The sequence below is a fragment of the Odocoileus virginianus genome, chromosome 26 (genome assembly GCF_023699985.2).
Source record: "Odocoileus virginianus isolate 20LAN1187 ecotype Illinois chromosome 26, Ovbor_1.2, whole genome shotgun sequence".
Lineage (NCBI taxonomy): Eukaryota > Metazoa > Chordata > Mammalia > Artiodactyla > Cervidae > Odocoileus > Odocoileus virginianus.
The window spans coordinates 39,400,642-39,428,023 of record NC_069699.1 but is presented as its reverse complement, the minus strand read 5'-3'; the positions used below and the strand labels follow the sequence as shown (position 1 = coordinate 39,428,023).

The window sequence follows — 27,382 nt, the reverse complement described above, 5'->3', positions numbered from 1 at the left end:
TGTTTTATATTATGTAAGTTTCACCACACCAACCGCTGTGTGGCCTGTGGACAGGCCTTTACTTCTTCCCTCCCTCTGGGAAGAGGATGAACGCCATCCTCCGCCTGATGAACAGCAGTGCTCCAAGCAGACTAGACTGGGACAGAGGTCTGTGCAGGAACCTAGAGGTGGGTAACAGGTTCAGGGGGCGGGGCGGAGAAAACAGGAGGAGAGGGTTTGATGGGCTATAAATTGCAAGGTGATGTGTTAGGGAATGTGGACATCAAAGCTCTGCAAATGGGAGCGCTCCAGACACATGTTTGGCATGTCTGTTACCTACTACAGGGTGCTGTTAGGATGACTAAGTGAGACTCCCTTTGTAAGATGCTGGGAAAACTTAATATTTTGGATGTAGACAGACTGTGTCAGAACCTAGAGCCAGAGTTGTCAATTTTTTTCAATTCCTATTCTCAAAACCATTTCTATAATGAGAATTCTAATTTTCTCCCTTCTTTTTTCATAAGGCTATTGATTTTCAGATATATCCTTAATTTTGGGGGTCTTAAATGACCGTGGTAGTGTTTAGTAGTTAAAAATGGGCACTAGACAGTTGGCTATATCACCTCTTTCCTCCTTTAAAAAATGTGGATATTCTCTTAGCCTGAGATTAAGTTGTCCGGGAGCCAATGCATTAACAGTATCTTGATTCAGATTGGAGGTTGGAGAATTTTCCCCCTTTCTTCTGCCTTTTCCCATTATTAAGTCTCACCAATCCTTTATCTGAATAATTTCCAGCCACTCTCTTTCCTTCCTATGTCTTCAGCACAGGCCATTATCACACCATGCTTAAGTGCTTCCACTTCTCAGCTAGTCATCCTGCTGTTAGTTCCTGTATGCCCCCAGAGCTTCATAATTTTCATCAGTCACACTGTCTTGAAATCAACTAACTATGGCACGGAAGCAATGAGACAGGAAATAGAAATAAATTATATAACTTTTGGAGAGGACAGAATTAATATCTTTGTAAGATGTCATTATCTATATCCAGAATTCCCAAATGGATTAACAGAAAGCATTTGGAGCTAGTGAGGAAATTCAATAGTGTGTCCAGATTCAAAACAAACACATAAAACCAAGAGGTTCCTGCGTAACAGGAACAACCGTTGAGAAAGTACACAATCACACAATTACTCGTTTATCCTACAGTATGTTGGAGTTCCTGTAATTTACCAGGTAGGGTGGTAGAGGTGAACTCAGCAAGCAAGGCTCCGCCTCCCCCAGAGCTGAGATTCTGCGAGGGAGGCAGACAGCAGACGTGTACACAGACCAACAAAAAGAAACATGGAGAGGCGCGAACGCACGGGGCTGACCGGAGGACCGCCTTCAGCCAGGTGCGGCGGGAGGGCCTCTCGGCAGCTGACCTTTAAGAGCTGAGGAGGAAGAGGGAGGCTGGCGGGGCCGACCAAACAGCCTGTGTGACTCATTTACCTTGAACAAGCTCGGTCTGTTCAGGAAACAAAAAGGCACAGTGTGCCCGAGTGGCGTGAGGGAGTGACGGAGCGGGCCCTGTTTAGAGGGAGGGTGGACGGGTGGTTGCAAGTGGCGGAAAGATCGCGTCGGGTTTGATGTTAAGAAGGTCATTCTTGCCGCTGTGTGGGGAGAAACTGTCAGCAGGTTTGGGAAATCTTTTATATGACTTTGGTTTCTTTTCTTTGCAACGGGCAGCCTGTCTTTCCCGTTAAATTCCAGAGGAAAGACATCCGATTGGCCGGGCCGAGGACCTTTCACCCCATAGGTCAGCAGCGAGCCAATGGGTGGGCTGCCCGCGTCCAGTCCCCGCCCCAGAGGGCCCACACAGGATCGCGCTTACCCGCGGGTCCTGCGTTCTCAGTTGCACTGCCAGCTAAGTCGCTTCAGTCGAGTCTGACTCTTTGCGACCTCGTGGACTGTAGCCCGCCAGGCTCCTCTGTCCACGGGACTCTCCAGACAGGAATACTGGAGGGGTGCCATTCCCTCCTCTGATCCCTACATGGGGATGGAACTCGGTCTCTGATCTCTCCTGCACTGGCAGGCAGGTTCTTTAGCACTAGGCCCACCTCCTGCAAATTATGTAGCCTGCCCTGCCCCCCGGGTCCAATTAATGACCAGCTCTGGGCTTTAAAAAAACAGCATCGGTGGTGAGGTGTGGCAGATGGTGTTTTGCTGAGACCAGGGTGGTGGTGTGATTGAGGCAGGAGTCTGAAGGACGTGACTGGTTCTTCAGCTCCGACCTGCAAGCTGGGAAAACTGCTGCCTCTGCCAGTTAATGTTCTGAACTCCAGGAAACAACGTGTGAGATCCGTGGGTAGTGTGTATGTGTCCCTGTCCCAGGGTTTAGGGAGCTGCAGAGCCAACCTGCCTTTAGTTTAATTAAAAGAGGCCTCAGACACAGTGGGGGAAGTAGAGGGAGGGACAAATTGAAAGAGGAACACTGAAACACATACATTACCATATGTAAAATAGATAGCCTGTCGGGAATCTGCTGCATGACACAAGCAGGTTAAATCGGTGCCCTGTGACAACCCAGAGGGGTGGGAGGGAGATTCAAGAGGGGGGACAATATGTATACCGCTGGGTCATTTCCAGGGCTGCTGGGGTGTCCTGAGCAGGGAGGTGGCGGTGAGGTGAGCATAAGGTCATCTCTGAAAAGAGAAAGGTGAATGCTCTGAGGAGCTAGTGAGCAGAAAAGAGAACCTATTGAGGAGAAAGTTGAGTGGCTGATGCATGTCCTTCACTGGTTGTCAAAGTAAGAGAATGATATTGGAGCCATTGGAACCTGGACTGAACGTTGGATCAGCCCCTTCCTAGCCTTGGGCAAGTGTCTGCAGCGGGAGTCCAGAACTCCAGCCTTTGGCTGAAACCCAACCCCTGCGGAACACAGCCATGCCCACTCATTACTTACTGTGTGTGACTGCTTCCGAGAGAACAGCAGTGATGAGTAGGTGTGACAGCTGCTGTTGATCAGCACCCTTCTTCATGAGGTTGTTGCAAAATAAAGGAGGTGGTGCTTGGCTAGTGAGTGCCTAGCACTGAGCTGAGGACTCAGTAAGTGCTGGCTGCCAGGGCCTCACTCCCAGAGAGGAAACTGAGTGGGGCCACCTCATTAGTTGTATTAATAATCACTGTTAAAGGATCCCACTTCTCCAGTTGACTTACATACATTACCACGTGTTCAGCGCCTAGGGGGAGGCCTGTGTAGCACAGGGGGCTCCGCCCGGTGCTCCGTGCTGACCCAGGTGGTGGGGGGCTGATTCATATTGTCGTGCAGCAGAAACTAACAACATTGTAAAGCAATCATGCTCCAATTAAAAAAATTATACAGTATAAAAAAAATCCCACTTGTCTCATATTGAGCTTTCTCAGTCTTTTTAAAAACTGCACTGGTTATTTCTTTGTTACAATTTTAACAGTCCACATACCACAGCCATGAAGGAGAACTGAGTCTTAATAAAGTAGGTACACATTTTTCCCAGGTGCCATTGATTTCCAGTGAAGTAATGTGTTCACTTATGGCTAGTATTTCTGCACTATGACCACGAAAGGTAAACTGCAGCAACAGCCCTATTAGGCTAAGACTTCATTATACTGGAAAATGATTTGACAATGAAAAAAACAACAGATAAACCAGAAAAAGAAGAGAAACTGAGTTGCCAGAAATATACCTGAACTATTTGGTAGCATGGCCATATTTTGTTTTCTGTGCTATGAAGTATTATGAGAAACTGCCAATATTCCCATGGGCCTGATATCAAGAACCCTTTTGAATCTTGTAAAGCCTTCATATGTACAGAGGCAACTACCTTCTCCAGATAAGTACTGCCTTGTACATTTTAACGTATTTCCAGACTGGGGGCTGGGTAGGGGTACTGTACTCGTTAAATCAGTTGATAGTAATCCTGGCTGTATCACCCGAAGGACTTTAATAAATATCAGTGCCTGGGTCCTACCCCTGGATTCTGATTTAACTGACCTGGGAGACAGCTGGCAGAGGACCTCAGACACCTAAGAGGACAAGAAAGATCCCCTGATAAGCCAGGAGGAAGAGGAGAGGAAGCAGAAGGTGGGGTGATGGGCTGGGAGCCGGGACGTGGCGTCTGAGAGCTGTGGGCCGTGCGGGGCTGCCCCTGGGGGCCCGCTCGCCCTGGTCCCCAGCTCCTTCCTGCCTGGTGGGCTTGTGTGCTCTCGAGCAGAGTCCGGGGGGAACTGAAACCACAGCCCACGCCTCCGGAGGCGTTTCCTAAACTGAGCACCGTGAGACACCTAAAGGCAGTGTACTCCTGCAGCTGGGACAGGTCTGGCTTGTGCAGCTTCCGCCTCTGTGGGGACACACTCACAGGGGCCGGGCCGGGCCAGGCCAGGCCAGCAGCTGAGCCGCCTCCCAGGTCCTGCAGCGGGCTCAGGTGCATGACCACTGCAGTCCTGGACGTGACCCCAGTCAGGGGGCCTGCGCCGGGGGCCTGGTGAAGATGATGCCTGAGGGCCAGCGGGGCCGATGGCCGGCGCCCCCACAGTCATGGCGGGGCCAAAAGCAGTGCCAGCAACAGAGCGCCTGCGAGTTGGCCCAGCAGAGGTCCTCACAGGTGCACAGCTCCCGAGGAGGGACGCTCGGTGCTCCAGTCCCACCTGCCGGCCCCGCAGATCAGAGTCACCCCTAAGACACAGACCTAGGGGCTCCACCCCTGACAGGGCAGACGGCAGGCTCTGTCACCACACCACCCCTGAGCCCCTGTCGGGACAGCGGCACAAGCCTCTGGAGCAGCCTCCCCGACCAGGGGATACACAGCAGAAGCAAGAACCACAGTCCTGCGAAGAGGAGATATGATAGCACAGCAGTACCTCTAGGAAATAAGAACTGCTTTTGGAATTCAGAGACCAGGAGCTTATCTGTGTGTGAGTCACTCAGTCACGTCCAACTCTTTGCAACTGCAGCCCTCCAGGCTCCTCTCGCTGTGGTCTTCTGTAGGCAAGAACAGCAGAGTGGATTGCCATTCCCTTCTCCAGGGGATCTTCCTGACCCAGGGATCGAACCCGGTCTCTGCATTACAGGTGGATTCTTTACTGTCTGAGCTATCAGGAAAGCCGTGTGTGTGCATGTGCAGGCTGCTTCATCAAAACCTCATGGGAAATGCAAGCAAAAGAACCAGGATACACACACAGGAAAAAAAGCAGCCCAGACCACACTAAAGATGGTCATCAAACCACAAGAGAAGAGAACAATAAAGGGAAGGAAAAAACCTACAAAAACAAACCCAAAACAATTAAGAAAATGGCATTAGGAGCATATATATTTATATGTTCAGTGCCTCAACCAAAGATATAGACTAGCTGAATGGATACAAAAACAAGACCTGTACATATGCTATCTGTGAGAGGCCCACTTCAGACCTAGGGGCACATACAGACTGAAAGTGAAGGGATGGAGAAAGGTTTTTCATGCAAATGGAAATCAACAGAAATTTGGAATAGCAATACTTATATCAGACAAAATAGACTTTAAAGATTGTTAAACAAGTCAAGGAAGGACAAGCATGATCAGGAGATCAATTCAAGAAAAAGATATAACAGTTGAAATATACATAGCTCAGTCAGTAAACAAGGCCTGCAGTGCAGGAGACCCGGGTTTGATTCCTGGGTTGGGAAGATCCCTTGGAGGAAACAGCAATCCACTCCAGTATTCTTGCCTGGAGAATCCCATGGACAGAGGAGCCTGGCAGGCTACATTTTATGGGGTCACAAGAGTCGGACACAACTTAGCAACTAAACTACTAACTACTAACAGAACACCTCAGTATATAAGGCAAATGCTAATAACCATAGAAGGGGGAATTGACAGTAACACATCCCACTTACACAAACAGATCATATAGACAGAAAATTATTAAGGACACACAGGCTTTAAATGACATTAGATCAGACAGACCTAATTGTTATTTATAGAACATTCCATCCAAAAACAATGCACTTTCTTCTCAAGGGCACATGGAACATTCTCCAGGATAGATCACATCTTGGGACTGAAATCATATCAAGCATGTTTTCCAACCACAGTGCTATAGTACTAGAAATCATTCTAATATTACAAATCTAATTACTGTATTACAAATCAATTACAGGAAAATGTTAAAAAATACAAATACATTGAGGCTAAAAGGTATGTTACTAAGCAATCAGTGTATCTTGAAGAAATCAAAGAGGAAATACAAAAATATCCATAGACAAATGACAGTGAAAACATGATCCAAAACCTCTAAGATGCAGCAAAAGCAGTTCTAAGAAAGGCATTTAGAGCAATGCCATCTTACCTCAAGAAACAAGAAAAATCTCAAAAACCTAACTTTACAACTAAAGCAACTAGAGAAAGAACAAGAAAGCAAACCCAGAGTTAGTTGAAGGTAAGAAATAAAGATTAGAGCAGAAATAAATGAAATAGAGTCAAAGAAAACAATACCAATGATCAGTAAAACTAAAAGCTGGTTCTTTGACAGGAAGTAATAGAAAATATGAACAGACCAGTCCCAAGTACTGAAACTGATGAAAAAGCTTCCAGCAAACAAAAGTCCAGGACCAGATGGCTTCACAGGAGAATTCCATCAAACATTTAGAGCAGAGGTAACACCTCTCATTCTCAAACTGTTCCAAAAAGCTGCAGAGGGAGGAACACTCCCAAACTCATTCTATGAGTCCACCACCATCACCCTGATACCAAAACCAAAGACGTCACACACAAATTTACAATATCACTGATAAACACATGTGCAGAAATCCTCAGTACTAGCAATCATTTCCAACAACATATTAAAAGTATTATACATCATGATCAAGTGGGATTTATCCTAGAGGTGCAAGAAGTTTTCAATATGTGCAAATCAACCAATGTGATACACTCTATTAGCAAATTGAAGAATAAAAACCATATGATCATCTCGTTGTTCAGACACACTAGTCATGTCTGACTCTCTGCAGCCTCATGAACTGAGGTTGTGCAACACGCCATGCTTCCTTGTCCTTCCTTCACTGTCTCCCTGAGTTTGCTCAAACTCATGTCCATCGAGTCAGTGATGCCATCTAACCATCTCATCCTCTGTCATCCCCTTCTCCTCCTGTCTTTAATCTTTCCCAGCATTAGGGTCTTTTCCAGTGAGTCAGCTCTTTATGTCAGGTGGCCAGAGTATTGGAGCTTCAACATCAGTCCTGAAGCTCCAGTACTTCAGGACTGATCATCTCATTAGATATAGAAAAAACTTTTGACAAAATTCAACAGCCATTTATGATTAAAAACTCTTTAGAAAGTGGCATAGAGAGAGCCTACCTCAACATAATAAAGATCATATATGAAAAACCTATAGCTAACATCATTCTCAAAGGTGAAAAACTGAAAGCATTTCCTCTAAGATGAGGAATAAGACAAGTATGTCCACCATTATTCAGTAAGTCCTAGCCACAGGAATCAGAGAAGAAACAAAAGGAATCCACATTGGAAAAAAGGTAGTAAAACTGTAAATAGTGACAGATAACATGATACTATACATAGAAAATCCTAAAGATGCCACCAGAAAAATACTAGACCTAATCAATGATTTTTGTAAAGTCACAGGATACAAAATTAATAAACAAATCTCTTGCATTCCTGTAACTAACAATGAAAGATCAGAAAGAGATATTAAGGAAACAATCCCAGTTTACCACTGTAACAAAAAGAATACAATACCTAGGAGTAAACCTACCTAAGGAGGCAAAGACCTGTTCGCAGATAACTTTGTAAGATACTGATGAAAGAAAGAAATGATGATGCAAACAGATGGGGAGATATACTGTGTTCTTGGACTGGAAGAGTCAGTATTGTGAAAATGACTCTACTACCCAAAGCAGTCTTCAGATTCATTGCAATCTGATCAAATTGTCAATGGCATTTTTCACAACACTTTTTTAAAAAAAATAATTTGTATGGAAATTCAGAACACCCAAGCAGCCAAAGCAATCTTGAGAAAGGAAAACAGAACTGGAGAGATCAGGTTCCCTGACTTCAGAGTTTACTACAAGGATACAGGAGTCGAGATAGTACAGTACTGGCACAAAAAACAGAAATACAGATCGGTGGGACAGGACAGAACACCCAGAGATGAACCCATGGGCCTGTGGTCACCTCATACATGACCCACGAGGCATGGCGTATACGATGGGGGAAAGACAGTCTCTCCAGTAAGTGGTGCCGTGAAAACTGGGCAGCTCCGTGTAAAAGAATGAACGTAGAACACTCCCTAACACCATTCACAAACTCAGAATGGATTACAGACCTGTAAGGCCAGACACTATAAAACTCCTAAGAGGAAAACATGGGCAGAACACTGGGAGAAACTGAGCCAAGATCTTTTTTGACCTACCTCCTAGAGTAACGAAGATAAAACAGAAATAAACGAGTGGAGCATAATCAAGCTTAAAGCTTTTTGCAAAGCAAAAGAAACCACAAATGAGATGAAAAGACACCCCTCAGAATGAGAGAAAATATTTTCAAACAAAGCAACTGACAAAGGATTAGTCTCTAAAATATACAAACAGCTCACATAGCTCAATATCAGAAAAACAAACCCAATCAAAAAATGGGTGGGAGACCTAAATAGACATTTCTGCAAAGAAGATATTCAGATGCTCAACATCACTAATCATTTGAGAAATGCAGATCGAAGCTACAGTGAGGTAGTACCTACACATGTGTCAGAATGGCCATCGTTAAAAAGCCTGCAAACAAATGCTGGGTAAGGTGTGCCGAGAAGGGAACTGTCTTGTACAGTTGGTGGGAATGTACAACTGGTAGCGCCACTGTGAAGAGCAGTGGAAGGGTTCATTAAAAAAAGAAATGGGTTCTTAAAAAAACTATGTTTTTATGAAGGTTCATTAAAAAAAAATAAGAAGAATAGAAATACGCCATGACCCAGCAATCTCACTACTGGCCATATAACCAGAGAAAACCATAACTCAAAAAGATACATGTACCCCAGTGTGCATTGCAGCACTATTTACAATAGCCAGGACATGGAAACAGTCTAAACAATCTAAATATCCGTTGACAGATGACTGAATAAAGAAGATGTGATACTATGTACAGTGAAGTATTACCCATAAAAAGGAACAAAATTGAGTCATTAGTAGTGATGCAGATGCACCTAGAGTCTGTCATACAGAGTGAAGTAATTCAGAAAGATAACAGTATTTATATTAATGCATACATATGGAACCTAGACAGTGGTACTGGTGAACCTACTTGTAGGGCAGGAATAGAGATGCAGACACAGAGAATGGACTTACGCACACGGGGGGAAGGAGAGGGTTGAACGATCTGAGAGAGTAGCTTTGACATATATACACCGCTATGTATAAAACAGACAGCTAGTTAAAGGCGGCCGTACAGAACAGGGAGCTCAGCTCAGTGTTCTGTGAGGACCTCAGGGGTGGGTGGGGCATGGGAGGGAGGCTCAGGATGGAGGGGGCATGTGCATACACACAGCTGCTTCACTTTCTGTATTAGGAGCTGTTGGGTCTTCGCTGTGGTTCACTGTAGCTCGTGGGCTTCCTTGCTCTGTGGCACGTGGGAGCCTAGTTTCCTGGCCAGGGCTTGAACCTTTGCATTTGAAGGCAGAGTCTTAACCACTGGACCACCAGGGAAGTCCCTGGTTCACTTTTTTGTACAGCAGAAACCAACATAACATTGTAAAGCAATTACACTCCAATGGGGGGGGGGAAGATGTGGTCCATATACAATAGAATATCAGTCATAAAAGAGAATGAAATGGGGTCATTTATAGAGCTTGGTTGGACTTAGAGACTGTCATAGAGTGAAGTAAGAAAGAGGAAAAACAAATATTGTTTATAAACACATATATATGGAATACAGAAAAATGGAAAATAGAAAAACAGAAATGGACACACAGAAGTAGAGAATGAAGAAATGGACGCCAAGGAGGGAAGAGGTGTGGTGGGACGAACTGGGAGACGGTTTGACATCTATACGCTCTTCATACTGTATTTAAAACAGGTAAAGAATGAGAACCTGCGTGTAGCTCAGGGAACTCAGTGTTCTGTGTTGACCCAAATTGAGAAGGAAATCTAAAAATGAGGGGATATACAGATACATATAGCTGATTCACTTTGCTGTGCAGTGGAAACACAACACTGTAAAGCAACTATAATAAAAAATAATTTTTTAAAAAAAACTGGTTATTTGAGAAGATGAACAAAATTTATAAGTCATCAGCCAGAATCATCTAGAAACAAAAAGGAGAAGGCTGAAGTCAATAACATTAGAAATGAAAAATAAGTTACAATAGGCTCAAAAGAAATAAGAAAAAGATCACAGGAGACTACTACAGGCAACTATACGCCAACAGAATGGGGAACCTAGAAGAAATAGACAACTTCTTAGAAAAGTCCAACCTTCCAAGGGTGACCCAGAGGAAGTAGAAAATATGAACAGACTAGTCACAAGCACTAAAACTGAAACTGTGATTAAACAACTCCGAACACACAAAAATGCGGGGCTAGATGGCTTCACAGGCATCTGTCAAACATTTAGAGAAGAGTTAATGCCTATGCTTCTGAAATTCCCCAAAACACCGCAGCGCAACGAACACGCCCAGCCATTCTGTGAGGCCACCATCACCCTGATATTAATAGCAAAAGCAGACAGAGCTATCACAAGAGAAAATCACAGGTCAATATCACTGGTGAACACAGACACAAAAATCCTCAACAAAATACTAGCAAACCGATTCCAACAATACATTAAAAAGGATCATATAGCACCATCAAGTGGGATTTACCCTAGGGTTGCAAGGATTTTTTAATGTCCACAAAACAGTGTGATACATCACAGTAAGACACTGAAGAATACTTTTGGCAAAATTCAACACTCATCTATGATAAAAACTCTCTAGAGAAAGTGAATGTAGAAGGAATCTACTGCAACATAGTAAATAACATACAAAACAAACCTACTGCTAACATCATACTCAACAGTGAAAAGCTGATAGCAGTTCCTCTAAGATAAGGAATGAGACAAGGTTGTCCACTTTTGTCACTTTTACTGAACATGTTTTTGGAAGTTCTAGCCATGGCAATCAGAGAAGAAAAAGAACTACAAGGAATCCAAATCGGAAAAGTAGTAAAACTGTCACTGTTTGCAGATGACAGGACACTATAGGATACCAGAAAACTACCAGTGGTCATCAATGAATGTGGTAAAGTTGCAGGATACAAAATTAATACACAGAAACCCACTGCATCTGTACATTAACAACGAAAGATCAGAAAGAGAAACATTCCCACCCAAAGCAATCTGCAGATTGAATGCAATTCCTATTATATTACTAATAGCATTTTTCACAGAACTAGAACAAAAAGTTCTAAAATTTATATCGAAACACAAAATACCCCAAATACCCTAAGAAATCCTGAGAAAGAAAAATGGAGCAGGAGGAAATCAGACTCCCTGATCAGACTACACTACAAGGCTACAATCAGTGTAGAACAGTACTGGTACCAAAGCAAATACACATCCACTGAACAGGCTAGAAAGGCCAGAAATAAATCCACACAGATACGGTGAAGTAACACGACAAAGGAGGCAAGGATACGCAAAGAAGTAAAGTCTCTTCAATAAATAGTGCTGGGAAAACTGGACAGCTGTGTGGAAAAGAATGAAATTAGAACATTCTTTAACACCGTAGACAAAAATGAAATTCATTGAAGACCTAAAGGCAAGACAACACACTATAAAACTCTTAGAGGAAAACATAGGCAGGACACTGTTAGACATAAGGCACAGCAGTATCTTTTTCGATCCGTCTTTATAGCAATGATAATGAAAACAAATGGGACCTAATTAAACTTAAAACGTTTTGCATAGTAAAGCAAACCATAAAGAAGACAGAAAGACAGCCCACAGAATGGGAAAAGATATTTACAAAGGAACCGAAAAGGAACTGATCTCCAAAATATACAAATAGCACATGTAGCTCAATATCAAAAAAGCAAACAAGCCAATCAAAAAGTGGGCAGAAGACCTAAATAGACATTTCTCCAAAGACATCCAGATGGCTAAGAGGCACATGAAGAGCTACTTAACGTCACTGATTATTAGAGAAATACAAATCAAAACTATAATGAGACACCCACCACACCCTCACTGGTCAGAATGGCCGTCATGAAAAGTCTTAAATGATAAATGCTGGAGAGGGTATGGAGAAGAAGGAATCCTCCTACACTGTTGGTGGGAATGTAAATTGGTGCAGCCACTATGGAAAACAGCATGCAAGTTCTGCAAAAAACTAAAAAGTTTTAAACATGAAAAAGAGCAATCCCACTCCTGGGAAATGGAAGGAAACTGTAATTCAGAAAGATATATGCACCCAAATGTTCACAGCAGCACTATTTACAGTAGCCAAGACATGGAAGGAGCCTAAATGTCCATTTAACAGAGGAGTGGATAAAGAAGATGTAATACATAAATACAAGGGAATATTACTCAACCATAAAAATGAAACAATGCCATTTCCAGCAACATGGATGGACCTGGAGATTATCATACTAAGTGAAGTCAGTCAGATAGAGAAAGACAGATACCATATGATATTGCTTACATGCAGAATCTTTAAAAACATGATACAAATGAACTTCTTGACAGAAACAGATTCAGGCTTAGAAAACTATGGTTGCCAGCCGGTAAAGGTGGGGAGTAGGGATAAATTGAAATAAGCGTATACACCCTGCTACATTCATTAATAGATCATTAATAAGGACCTACCATATAGCACAGTGAACTTTGTTCAATATTCTGTAATAACCTAACTGGGAAAAGAATTTTAAAAAATGCACACACACACACACTAAAATCACTTTGTTGCACTCCTGAAACTAAACCAACATAAGTATAGTTCAATACGACATAAAAAATAAAAAAGCTTCCTAAGTGATTCTAATAGTCAGATAACTTTGTAACACACAGAGTTAAAAAGAACCGAACAAGCTTTTTTTGCTTTGGCCTGAGTGGTTTCAGCTGACTGGTTGGACTGGCTCTTGGGGGCGGGTCTGATTACAGTCAATGTGCTTGGCAGCTTTGTGACCTTGGATGGGTACTTAACTTCCTTCATCCTCCTCCTCTCTACAATCAAGACGCTGTGAAGACTGGACAGACTGAAGTGGTGGGGGTGGGGCAGAGGCAGCCAATGACAGACTCTTTGCAACTGTAGCCCGCCAGGCTCCTCTGTCCGTGGGATTCTCCAGGCAAGAATACTGGAGCGGGTTGCCATGCCCGCCTCCAGGGCATCTTCTGAGCCAGGGATCAAACCCACGTCTCTCGTGTCTAACCTGCGTGGACAGGCAGGTTCTTTACCACTATGGCCAAGGGGACCCGTGTTGAGCACCTGACATCTGATGAAGGCTCCTTCGCCTGCATCTGGATCTCACAGTCGCCCCTGGGAGGCCAATGGTACTGTTTTATTATTCCCATTTTCTAAATGTGAAAACTGAATCTCAGGTCAAGCTTCTTGTCCAAAGATACGCAAAATAAATGGCAAAGTCAGAAGCTCTGGGCCCCTAAGTCAGGGCTCTTTCTACCACTGCAGTGTCTTCCAGGTGCAAGGCATCGCCTCAGTCAACCAAGCAGGTTCACATCCCCTTCCTCTCTGGACACTCGAGAAACCCCGGTAAAGAGGCAGTGGAGCCCTTTCATAGTGAGAAGCTGGTGCTGGGGAACTCTCTGCTCTCTTATTGGGGAGCCCGGGCAGGGCCCGCACTGCTCTGGGTTTGAGCCAGAATCCACCGGCCTGTCTGTCTGCCCACCGCTGGGCTGTTAGGAGAGTCCAGCCGGTGGCCGTGCCTTCTGGGGATGTTGTCCGAGTCTTCCCTCTGCCCTCCCTCCTCCTGCCCTTGTTCCTCATTACTCTTCAAGCTGCCGCATTTACAACACAGCCAGTGATCTCCTTGGTTCAACATTTCATGGGATGGAGGCACAGAGGAGAAGGGAACCTTTGAAAATAACTACTGACCCAGGAGAAAGAGGCATTCAGTAAAAGTGACAAGCGTGGCCATTGCATTTCCGAACCTTCATGCCTCTTTCCTCCCCGTGGGCAGAGTACCATTTGTATTTCCCTGGCCTGCAGCCACAGCGTTGCATATCTGGGGGCCTCCTCCACACTTCCAGCCCCCCGCCACCGATGCCTGGAAGCCCCCGCCAGAGCGGCTCGATCACTAGGACGCAGCCTCCCCCAACCAAACTGACTCGACAGACTTCCTCAACACCCTGCCTTGGGTCTCCCGTGACCGCCTCGTTTGTGAGGTGGGTACACAGGGTTTCAAATCAGTCCCACAGGAGAGTCCAGGGCTGGACGTGGGAGGTCCTTAGTGAGGGGGGGTGGAGAGTCCTGTGCCGTTGATCAAGGCACAGTGTCGGCCCACCAGTGGCATGATGCCAGCCACCCCACTTGACCAGTGCCTCGGGGAGGGGGGACCCCGGCAGGACTTCCCACCAGTGGAGTGAAGAGCCTCTCAGGGTCCAAGCTGGCCCGAGACGCAGGTACGGGGGCTGCCCCACAGCTGGGAAGCCACTGGGTTTAGTAGCAGTTCAGAAGAGTGGCACGCCCGACCCCAGAGCCCCCTGACTTTCGGCCCAGGACCAGCCCTGTGTCACGCTGCAGAGCGCTAAAGCCAAATCCAGGCGGGCAGCGCCCGGCCCTGCCCTCGCCCTTTGCCATGAGCTATGCTCAGCATCGCGGCTGTACCTCATGAGATCCTTGCAGCAGACTCAGGAGGTGGTGCTCTTGAGACCCCTCTGTGCCAATGAAGACACCGAGGCTGAGGGGTCTTTCCCAGATCACACGCCCAGCAAGTGAAGCCTCCCGAGCCTGAGCTGAGCTGTCTGCCCGGGGCCGTCTCGGCTGGCCTCTGACGGGTCGGTTCCCAAGAGAACTACAGCTGCTGCGCTGTGTGGAAGTGGACTTGGAGGGTGAGGTCACACCACGCATGAACTCAGATGCATCCGAGCACTGGGAAGAGAGATAGCCAGAGCGGGGCGCGGGGGAGGCTGCATCCGGATGCCCCCTGCACGGCCTCTGCGGTCCCTTTCCCAAGCCCAGGTGCCCGGAGGCACCCCGAGCCATTCCGCAGAGTGCGGTACCTGGGCTCCAAAGAGCTCTGTCCCGTCCCCACCCCCACCCCACCCCCCCCCCCCCCCCCCCCGGCCTCCCCGGCGCTCGGACGCTGCCCTCCTTCCCCCGCCACACCCCTTCTTGGCACCGCACCCCAGCTCAGCCGCAGGGGAGACAGAAGAAGAGACAGTCTTACTCCTCAGCTGAGCCTGTGTCCCTGGGAAGAGAACTTCCGAGCGCAGCGCTGCTGGTCCTCGTTCCACCAGAGTCCCGGGTGAGCCAGGAGGGGCCGCCGCCACAGGGCGGTTCATCAAGCCCTGGGGATGAAGAGAGCCAGCGTGGGGCGGCTCTGCGTTCCTGTTTATTCTGGGATCATTAGAAAGGAACTGTTACTATAGTAACGGGTATTACACTTGGTGCTCGGCCACTTCCTCCATGCGGAACACCGTGTCCGAGCCACACTGCCGGGGAGGGGGGCATGAGTAAGGATCGATTTGGTCAGATGCTTGAGGAGCGAGGACACGCCAAGCTTTGCTCTGAGTGGCGTGGTTCAGGCACAGGCATCTCCCTTGTTTCCGAAGGGAGGGGCAGCAAGAATGCCTTCTGGCACCTCCCCGACCTGGTGTGTTGAGGGGGGCAGGCTTCCTGCTGCCGGGCGCCACTCCCCAGGGGAAAGCAGCTCTTGGTGCCAAAGGAGGGGAAACTAGGCTGGGTCAGTTCCAGTCACCCATGTACAGGCCAACAGCTCCATCCTCGGGATTTCCTCAGTACCCTGAACCTCAGCGAGCAGCCACAGGATGGTGCCCAGGGGAGGAGGGTGAGTGGACGCTGACCGGCTCTGGGCCAGACCAGCCCTTGTGTTCGTCCCGGCTCAGCCCCGGCATGAGCCCCTTCGGGAGCCAGTCAGCAGCCCTGAGCCTTGGTTTCTGTGGGTGTCAAATGTGGAAAACAACGGTGGTTGAGAACAGACACATGAGCGGACACGAGGGGAAGCAGGCGGTCAGCGCTCGGCCAGGAGGACTTTTCCTGCAGGGAGAGTTGGACTCGGTGTGAACAGAGTGCAGGGCCCCGCGTGCCGCACCGAGCCTCGCGGAGTCAGAGCTCCGTAGATCTCATCTCAAGGAGTCAGTGTGTGAGTGTGAAAATAAAGAGCATTGTGTAGATACCGAAGGCCAGTGTGGGTGTTTACAGATAACAGCGGCATTCTCCTAGTTTCACAATCAGGGCTCACTTGAAACGTGGACGTGTTTTCTAGCCTGTGTCATTCCTTAATCCCCTAGTGAGAAGCTGACCTCCACTTAAACTTGGCCCTGTTCCCACCTCTACTTTCTCATGAAGAGTCTGGGTGGGCTGGGAAGTGATTAGACCCAGCACATACATCCAGCATGAATGCCAGCATTAAAAATGCAATTTTGCTGCAGTAAAATATTAGCAAACTGAATCCAACAACTCATAAAAGGATCATACACCATGATCAAGTTGGATCCATTCCAGGTTCACAAGGATGGGTCAACATATGCAAACTGGTCAGTGTGGTACCCCACATCAACAAAGGACAGAAACCATATGATCACTTCAGTAGATGCAGAAAAAGCATTTGATGAAACTCAACACCTGTTCATGATGAAAATTCTCACCCAAGTGGGTACAGAGGGTATATAACATATCTCAATGATAAAAGCCATTGATGACAAACCCACAGCCAGCATAACACTCAACAGTGAAAAGCTGAAAGCCCTCCCACTAAAATCTGGAACAAGACAAAGATGCCCACTCTCACCACTTCTATTCAACATGGTATTGGAAATCCTAGCCATGACAATCAGACAAGAAAAATAAATACAAGGCATCCAAATCAGAAGGGAAGAAGTAAAATCATCATATGTACATGACATGATATAGACAACCCTACAGATTCCACACACAAAGTATCAGAACTGATAAACTGAGTCCATCACAGTAGCAGGACACAAGGTTGACATACAGAAATCCATTGGATTTCTTGCCATTTGCAGCAACATGATGGACTTCACACTGAGTGAAGTGAGTCAGCCAGAGAAGGAGAAATATCGTATGACATCCCCGAGGTGTAGAGTCCAAAAAGAAACGATATGAATGAACTTACAAACAGAAGCAGACTCACAGACTTAAGAGAACGAACCTTTGGTTGCTGGAGAGAAGGGCGAGGAGGATAGAGGGAAGGGGTAGTTGGGGAGCTTGGGACGGACGTGTGCACAGTGCTGTGTTTAAAATGGATAATCAGCTAGGACCTGCTCAGTGTTATGTGGCTGCCTGGACGGGAGGGGAGTTTGGAGGAGAACCGTCCACAAAGAGAGACTCAAAATGGCTTAAAGACTGAAACACAGAACATGACACACCATAAATTACCCAAAAAAACTCACAGAAAAGAACATCGGCAAAATGTTCTCTGACATTGTGGCAAGATCTTCTTAGTCTCCCAATGCCAAGTAAATAAAAGCAGAACCCAGATGGCGGAAGGTAGGCTGTGGAGCTCACCATCTCCACAAATATGTCAGAGATACAAGTGGAGTGATTGGCAGAGAACACAGCTGAATGCTGGCAGAAGACCTCCGAAAGGGAAAGAAAACCTTAACCCACACAGAAGACGCATAAAGAGTGGTGCCTTCACAAATGGAACCCCACAAAGCAATAGAGAGAGAGCAAACCGCTGTTACAAACACAGGATGTGGAGTCCTGCCCCAGGCCAAGGTGCGGGTCCCTGTCCCAAGGCCGCAGAAGGGGAGCCCAGAACCAAGGTCACCTCCAAAGCTGTCTGAGCCCCTTTGAAACCATTGCCAAAAGCCCCTCATCATCCCTCACAAGCTTTCTGACTTCAAATTGGCAAACAGGCCCACTCCAGTAAACACACTGTTAGCCCCTTAACCAATCACCTAATGCCAGCCTTCCAGCAAGAATCTTCTTTGTCTTGAGCCTATAAACTCACAAAATTGGTTATTAGCTCAGGAAAACCGTCAATGCCGCCTGGTCTGTCAGGAGGTCAGCCCACTGCGCTTGCTATGTCCACATTATCTCTGCTCTCTGTTCTTAATAAATTCTTTCCCTTCTGCAGTACTCTGTGTCTGGAAATTCTTTTCCAACCTGCGCTCAGACTGCCCCAGTAATGGATGCCTCATGGAAAAAAGGGTGTTGAGAGTCAGATGCCACAAAAGAATACATACTCAGTGATTCTATTTATATACATTTCAACACAGAACACGCAGTGGTAGAATAGTGGATACTGATTGCATAGTGTTAATCAGACAGGTGACTGTGCAGGTGAATTCCATTTTTAAAAATACATCAGGCTGACCATGTAAGATTTGTGCCCTTAACTGTAGGGGTGTTACACTTAAGCAAAAATTTTAATATTTTGGTTTTCACTAATGTCTAGACAAACCGGAAGTTCTCTTCAGTCAGGAATAACATCAACAATGCAGTGAATTCAATTATAAATACACTGTACCTTTTTATCTGATGAGAATCACATGGATATTTATGAAAACTCATTTATTTCTAGGACACAAATGATTTCCAACTTCTGTCCTCCGTAACTTCCATAGACTAAATTCTGATCATTTTTAAAAAAGACACGTGCACCCCCGCGTTTGCTGCAGCACTATTTACAATACCCACGACGTGGAAGAGACCCTAAATATACATCGTCAGAGGCTAGCAATGAAAGATCGGAAAGAGAAATTGAGATGGTGAGACTGTTTACCATGGCAACGAAAAGAAAATACAAGTCCATTGACAGAGGAATGGATAAAGAAGCTGTGGCACGTACATACAATGGAGCAGTGCTCAGCCGTAAAAAAGAAAGTAATGCCATTTGCAACACGGATGGCCCTAGAGATTGTCACACTGAGTGAGGCTAGTCAGACACAGAAAGGCAAGCATATGATATCACTTATATGGGGGTGGAACAAAAAAAAACTGGGTGCAAACGAACTTATTTACAAAACAGAAGTCAAGTCACAAATGTATAAAACAAGAGAGGATGAGGGAGGGATAAATGGAAAGACTAGGATGGAAATATACACACTAGTATATATAAAATAGATAACTAACGAAGCCTCTGTAAAGCACAGGGGACTCTAGTCAGTACTTTGAAATGGCCTATATGGGAAAAGAATCTGGAAAAACAAGGTGGATATATGTTTATGTGCAACTGATTCACTTCGCTGTACACCTGAAATTAACACAACATTGTAAATCAACTATACTCCAATAATTTAAAAAAATACTGTCATCTGCAGCAACATGGATGGTCCTAGAGATTATCATACTAACGGAAGTCAGTCAGTGAAAGGCAAGTATTATATTGTATCACTTAAATGTGGAATCTAAAAAAATAACACAAATGGACTTACCGACTCACAGACACAGAGAAGAAAATTACAGTTACCAAAGGAGGTGGTGGGGAGGGACAAATTCGGAGTGCGGGATTAACAGATACACACTACTATATATAAAATGAATAAACAGTAAGGTTTCACTATATAATACAGGAACTATATTCAATATCTTGTAATAATAATGGAAAACGATCTGCAAAATAGATTTATATGTATGTGTATGTATATGCAGTCATATATATATATATAACTGAGTCACTACTGGACGCCTGAAACTAGTGTGATATTGTTTTTTAATTGGAGTATCGTTGCTTTACAATATTGTGGTAGTTTCTGCTGTACAACAAAGCTAACACAATATTATAAATAAACTTAAAAAAAAAACGCACTTTGATCCTCTCTGGCCTGTCTCTCTCATGTAACCAACCCTTATTGAGCACCTACTGTGTTCCTTCCACTGCCCAGTGCTGGAGCTACAGTGTAAATGAGACCATATCCTGTGCTTGGGTAACTTGCTTTCAAGGTGGGGTTTAGGCCAAAAAAAAAAACGAGACAAACCAGAAAATGTCGAGCTGCGGTGAACATTCTGACGAACGCAAGACTAGGCAAGATGGAGGGAAAGGCTCGGGACCTCAGGAAGGGTGGAGAGTGGGGAGGTGACAGTTTCAGGAGGCTGGAGTGGTGGGGAGGAAGGCATCCCAAAGTGAGGACAGCTAGTGCAGAGGCCCCAGGATAGGATGCAAGGAGGCCACTGGGGTGGAGGCTGGGCGTGAGCGAGATGGAAGGAAGTGGGGGCAGGCAGGCCTGCGTGTCCTGGGAGCTTTCGCCAAACCCGCCGTTCCGGAGCCACTTCAACTTTACAGGGTCCCAAATTTGCCCGTGTTAAACAATTTTCTGGAAACAAGATGCATTCCTTTTATTTCTTCTTCCTAAATTGTTTCCTAACGTCCTCTTGAGTGGTGCCCCTCCCAGCTCCCCATCCTGCTGTGGCTTGGCTTGGTGGAATCTGACGGGGGAGGACTATAACCAGGTTCTTGCCCCACCGCTCTTGACTGTCACTGGTCCGCTGTGCAGACACTCAGTCCTGGGGGCATTTCCAGGGCCCACAGTGTCTTGTCCGAAGCAATCCCAGTGTCCTCTGACAAGTGAAGAGTAACACGGATGCTGGGGCAGGAGGACTGCTGGGAGTGTCTGCTCACCGCCAGGGGCAGAGACACCCCCAGCCCATCTCACCCCAGAGGAGCCGACTCCGGCCGTCCATCCCCACTCTGTTCCCTTCATCAGAGGGTTCTGATGGCAGCACCAGAGCAATCGAGAGCCAAGGACAGGCAGGCAGGAAACCCCCAGCTTGGGTGCCCTGTTCCCCAGGCAGTTGGGACCCACTGCACTTCTTCCACTGAAGCTCTTCTAGTGCAGCCTGGGTCCAGACCCCTCAGGCTCACTCACCAGCCTGCCAGCGGAGGGCAGGGCCTCGCCTTACGCTTCTTAGTATCCCTGTGCCCTACTGCTGACTTGCAGACATCAAAGACGTGCATATCCCTGAACTTAGGACAGCACCGTCTTGCTGTGTGTGTGTGCACACGTGAGCGTGTAAACTAAGTGTGACGTCAACAGCCACCATCTCCCAAGCCATATGTCATCAGTAAGAAATTATGCTGCATCTTATGATGAGATACCATCAATACCATATCTACTGATAAACCTAAACAAAGATGTCTACTGCATATTTGGTGAAAAATCAAAGGGCAGCATCATACATAGTCTGATTCCTCTATCTTTTTTCCCCTCCAAGATAGTATATACACGGAGAACCAATAGGCATATACCCTGAACTGTTAACAGAGGTCAGTTCTAGACCATCGTATCTCAGATGTCATTACTAGCCTTCCCTGGGCATGAGTGTTACAGTCAAACTACTGTGCCATGTTTCTGGATATCTGTATTAGAACCTAAGAGGGAGGGGCCTAGAAATTTGGAATTTTAGCAAGTTCCCTCGGGGGTCTGTTTATATTCAAGAGTCTGAGAACCACTATTCTGCAGCATAAAATTATGGGCCTTTCTCTTTTGTCCCAGTATTTCTGTAATGTTTATGCCTTCCTTAAAAAAAGAGGCATATATTGCCTTTGTTATCAGAAAAAAGACAAGATGAAAAACATGGGAAAAGAGCAACCTTTTCCAACCATAGTTAAAATTCACATCTGGCTCAGTCATGTACATTTTACATATAGAAAAAGAGAGGCCTTGTGGAGAAACGAGCCTGTTAAGGGTGTACTCCAGGCAGCGGCCAGATTCAAGCCCAGAGGCTGCCTCCTGCCTCGGTCTGTGCGGCTTTCCCATCCTCCGACGCAGCAGGACTCCGAAATACAGGCGCCTGAGGATTGGAGTTTTTGCTCAGTCCCATGGAGGACCGGAGGGGGAGTCCAGAGGCTGAGCACACCTCTCCCACACTCCCCTTCCTGTTCCTCTGAAGCTGTTTTCTTGGGAAATAGACGAGCTAAAAAGAATGTGGGTAGTGAAGATCTATCGGAGCTACCAGGGAAGCGTGAGGAACAGTTCGTGGGGTCACAGAGAGTCGGATACGACTGAGGAACACTTTGACTAGTCCAGGCCAGGAGAGTGGGTGGGAGCTGAGGAATTTTCCTATGTCTCTAGTGGGCTGGGGCTGCAGCTTGCACTAAAAACTCCAAAAACCCCTTTTCCTTTGATTTTTTGACCCCCCCACCCCCACCTCCCCAAGCAGACAGACGCCTGGAACAGCTTATCTGGGCCCAGAAACACCAGACAAGAAGTTTCCATGGCAACTGCAAACTTCCTCAGCTCTGTATTCAGTCTAAATCTCCAAGGCCCCCATTCAAGGCCTCAGTGAGGTGGCTGAGAAGCCACCCACATAACAGCCTTAGGATCCAACCTCACCCCCCCCCCCACCACCCTGACCCCCAACCTGCTCTGCTGAAAAGACATGGCAGGAAAAGCTGTACTGGCAGAAAAACTTGTCATGGGATCCCTGGAGAGATTATAAAAGGAATGAGAGTTGCCTTTACAACAAATTTGAACCAGGAAGAATTTACCCTGTGGAGGGATTGAAGCATGAAAACAGGAAAGCGGGAGGGAGTGGAGAAGAACCAAGGGTCTTGTTTCAGAAAGCTGGCTCTCAACCCAGTCGCAGTTAGGCGTGCTTAATCTGGTCTCTTAGCTGCAGAGGGACCCCAGACCTCCAGCATATTTTAACTCACTTGCAGCCAGACAAAATATGGGCAGTAAACTCAGATACCAGAAAGGAGATGTGCGTGTGTGTGTCTGTGTGTCAAGGGGAACCAGGACAGACCATGGCTTATCAAGCCAAGCAAAGTTCCATAGTGCCTGGCAGTGGGGTTGCCAAATGTATTATAGCCGACAAAAATGCAGCACCCCAACATGTGTAAACCAATGAAGTTAGAACACACCCTTAGACCATGCACAAAAATGAACTCGAAATGGCTTAAAGACTTAAGACATGATACCATAAAACTCCTTGGAGAGAGCATAGGCAAAAACATTCTCTGACAGAAGTAGTACCAATGTTTTCTTAGGTCAGTTTCCCAAAGCAATAGAAATTAAGAAGAAAAAAAAAAAAAGACCTCATTAAAAGCTTTTCAGAAGCAAAGGAAACCATTAAAAAAAAAAAAAAAAACAGCCTACAGAATGGGAGAAAATATTTGCAAATGATGTAACCGACAAGGGCTTAATCTCCAAAATATGCAAACAGCCCATACAACTCAAAAATAAACATCCCAACTGAAAAATGGGCAGAAGATCAAAAACAGGGTCTCCAGCTCCCAGGCCTCGGACTGCTACTGGCACCTGTAGGAACTGGGTTGCACATCAAGAGGTGAGCAGCAGGCTGATAAGTGAAGCTTCATCTGCCCCTCCCTATAGCTCACATTACTGCCTGAACAATTCCTCCCCTACCCATGGAAAAACTGTCCTCCACGAAACCAGTCCCTCATGCCAATAAGGTTGGGGACTGCTAAGCTAAGACATTTCTCCAAAGAAGACATACAGATGACCAGTAGGCACATGAAAGATGCTCAGCATCACTAATTATTAGAGACACGCAGATCCAAACTACCACGAGGTATCACCTCACACTGATCATAATGGCTGTCATTAAAAAGTCTATAAATAACAAATGCTGGAGAGGATGTAGAGAAAAGGGAATCCTACACTGAGTGGGAATATAAGTTGATGTAGCCACTATGGAAAACAGTATGGAGATTCCTCAGAAAACTAAAAATAGAATTACCACATGATCCAGCAATCCCACTCCTGGGCATATATCCAGACAAAGCTATAATTAAAAAAGATACACACACCCCTGTGTTCATAGCAGCACTATTCACAATAGCCAAGACATGGAAACAACCGAAATGCCCATCAACAGATTAATGGATAAAGAAGATGTGGTACATGTATGCGATGGAATACTACTCAGCCATAAAAAAGAATGAAACAGTGCCGTTTGCAGCAACGCAGCTGCAACTAGAGATTATCATACTAAGTGAAGTCAGTCAGAAGGAGAAAGACAAATAGCACATGATATCACTTGTATGTGGAATCTAAAATATGACACAGATGAACCTATTTACAAAACAGAAACAGACTCATGTAGAGATTGGACCTATAGTTGCCAAGGCGGAAGGCTGGAGGGCGAGTGATCAGCTGGGAATTTGGGGTCGTCAGATGCAGCCTGTTACATAGAGAATGGATGAACAATGAGGTCCTACCATATAGCACAGGGAACTGTATCTAGTCTCCTGGGATAAACCATAATGGAAGATAATTGTTTAGAAAAGTACGTATGTACGTCTTAAAAAACACACAGCAGGTCCAGTTAAATTTGAATTTCAGATTAGCAAACCCATACACTATTTGGGACATACTTGCGCTGAAATATTATTCATTGTGTATCTGAGATTCAAATGTAACCATTTTAATGTAACTATTTTATCTGGCAGCCTTGCTTGGCAGGCAGCAGTGAAAATGATGACCATCACCTGGGTGCAGAGCAGCACCGCTGACGTCCACAGGCATCTGGGAAGGTGTCCCTCCGTCCATGCCGCGGAGACGCTGCCCTCCCTGGCACGAACCTGGGCTGAGCTCCAGGGGGGAGAAGAGCCTCAGGTGGACCCTTAACTCCAGCACTGCCTAGCTCACCAGGCGTGGCCAAGCATAAGTTGTTCCCCAGAGGTGACCCTTTCCGGCTCAGTGGTTAAGAACATGGGCTCTGGTGTTGACCCATATACCAATCCTGGCTCCACTGTTGGGCAGCGCAGTGACCTTCAACTTCTTGTTTCCTCATCTCCAAACTGGGGCAGACATTCTTTAGGGGAATGAGGGGGACATGGGACAGGAAACACTGCACACGGTGCCTGCCATAGCGTCAGGCTTCCAGAGTGGTAGCTGTTATCTCGCTAGCCCATTTAGAAACAGGAAGATAGATTTTTTTTTTTTTTTTAAAGATAGAAGATATGTATGCCAGTGAAGAAAGATGGGATTGAAAACTAGGGTCTGTACAAGCTCAGCAACGTGAAACACACAACCACACACAAATCTCGCATAGCAAAGACCAGGAGACCGTCCCTCGATTACCAGTGGCTGCTTTATGGTTAGTGGGACTGTGGGTGAGCCTTCCCCCTCTTCATTCTTCATTTTCCAGAATATCCGTGATGAACCTCTATTACTCTAATACTGAGAAATTATTTTCAAGTAATTTGGAATGAGACATTTTCTGTAAGTATGATATTACTTGAGGCTGGTGTAAATGCAAACAGTGCCCATCTTGGGTTTGATCCTATCATAGTGGTCCTCGGGGGGGGGGGGGGGGGCTTCTAACAGGAGGGGCTGTTGCCTGTTTCACTCAGTGGCCCACTTGGTTCCTCACGGCCAGCTCTTCCGTCTTGCTCTTCCTTGTGGGAGACAGCCAGAGCAGAGGCCCCGGAGGCACACGGCCCTGGGTTTGAATCTCAGCTCCCACCCTTGACTGGCTGTGACCCTAGACAAGTCATGTTACCTTCCGAGCCTCAGTTTCCTCATGTTTAAAATAGAGCTTAATACCACTTACCTCCCTGAGAGGAGGGACTTCTCTCTGCATCAGCACATGCCTGTGCCTTTCACAGGGCCTAGTGTATAACAGTGGTCAGTATACACTGGCTGAATGAATAAATGAAGTTGATGACGGCAGATCTACAGCATTTGGCAGAGAGTGGCAGTAGCTAGTGACCAGCAATCAGGGCTTCCCAGGTGGTGCTAGTGGTAAACAATCTGACTGCCAGTGTAAGAGACGCCAGAGATGGGGGTTCAGTCCTTTGGGTCAGGAAGATCCCCTGGAAGAGGAAATGGCAACCCACTCCAGGACTCTTGCCTGAGAAATCCCATGGACAGAGGAGCCTGGCGGGCTATGGTCTGGGGGGTCGCTCAGACATGCCTGAGCAGACACACACACGGCAGTCATTCACCATGATGACTGATCTGAGATGTGCAGACTTGGCATAGATGCACCAAAGTTTGAATGTGTTGAAAAGTTCCCCTAGTAGGACCATGGGCATGCTGCTTAAGCTCCTAGAGCCTCAGTCTCCTCATCTATTAAATGGGGATAACAGCTGCGAAGACTGAGTCAGTGGCACAGCACCTAACAGCACAAGTGCACCCTCTGTGAGGCCCGGGAACCAGCTTCTGCTCCCTTCCTGACTTGCACCTGTGAGTTGCTGGGCAGTGTGTGGCCCCCAGAACGACTCTGGCATGTCTGCCCATGTCTGCCACTCTGGATGTATGGCCAGGAGAAAAATATTCCTGTTTGAGTGAGGCTCACACCTGTGGTTCCACGTTAGAGAACACAGGATCTTCAGATTACAGCTACCCTCTCCTCACCTTAGTGAGCAGGCAGGAACTGGATAGAGGCCCTTAAGAATAGATGTCTTGCAGGGAAATCCCTGGAGCTGAGGTTTGCAATCAGCGTCTTCCAATTTCAGAGATAGCTTTCTGCCTGCTCTAGTTGAGCCAGACTTAAGGTACCCACCCTTGCGCACCCCCCCCCCCCCCCCCTTTCCGGAAGGTGCCGCAGACCTTGGCCAGACCGCGCTTCTGAACTCAGAGAACCGTTGTTTCAAAGTTCCCAAGCAGTAACTGCGCGGCGAGATCTCCCCGGGGCGGGCCGATCGGAGTAAGAAACGCTCAGCCCCGGAGCAGACTCCGTGAGGGCAGGCGACCAGCACCGCTGCTGCGGACGCGCACCCACCGTCCACCGTTCTGCTCGCTGCGCTTTCAGCTGCAGGGCTGGGTGCCCAGGACTACCGGGTGGGGTGGGCTCCTTGCCCAAGGCAGAGGGTAGCTGTCTCCCAAGACCCTTCACATTTTCTTCTCGCCTGGCTGGCAGGGAGCTGGCAGGGGACCGATTTTCACCTCCTCTGAACGCCTGTCTCCAAGCACTGAGTTAGGAATGAAACACCCTAGACTTCACTGCCAGAGTTCTTTTTCTTCTTTCCACATCCTTGTATTTTCCAAATTATTTTCACACTGACCCTATATTACATTTGTTTTATTTTCCTAAAGTAAAAAAAAAAAAAAAAAAAACCCAAAAAACAAAAAACTATCCTGAGTAGAAAAGCAGTATGTGTTTACTGCAAATGAGCAAAAAGACAAATATAAAAAAACACTTACCCAAAATTGAATCCTCAAAAACAATCATCATGTGTTTCTTTCCAAGTCGTTCTCTCCTTTAAATGTGTACATCTAGAAAACTGGTTCCTCACCTTCCTGGAACTACGTCCTGGGCCCTCGCCGACCCCCACCCCACCCCGACTTTCCCCTCACCGA

At 46.5% G+C, this 27,382-nt stretch overlaps 1 protein-coding gene across 6 annotated transcripts in view; it reads right to left on the bottom strand.

The window, feature by feature from the left end:
* Window positions 1–27,382, bottom strand: part of FAM107A (family with sequence similarity 107 member A) — an 87,700-nt gene that overhangs the window by 6,563 nt on the left and 53,755 nt on the right. Inside the window, exon 1 of one of the 6 annotated variants that reach the window (XM_020907851.2) lies at window positions 27,227–27,350. The exons of 2 other annotated variants lie outside the window; for them this stretch is intronic. In XM_020907851.2, the coding sequence (XP_020763510.1) occupies window positions 27,227–27,257 (31 nt within the window). In that variant the 5' untranslated portion in view covers window positions 27,258–27,350. Of the gene's footprint in view, window positions 1–14,789; window positions 15,141–15,308; window positions 15,659–27,226; window positions 27,351–27,382 lie in introns of those variants that run through there. 3 more of the 6 variants (XM_020907847.2, XM_070455831.1, XM_020907854.2) reach the window with 3 other exon arrangements.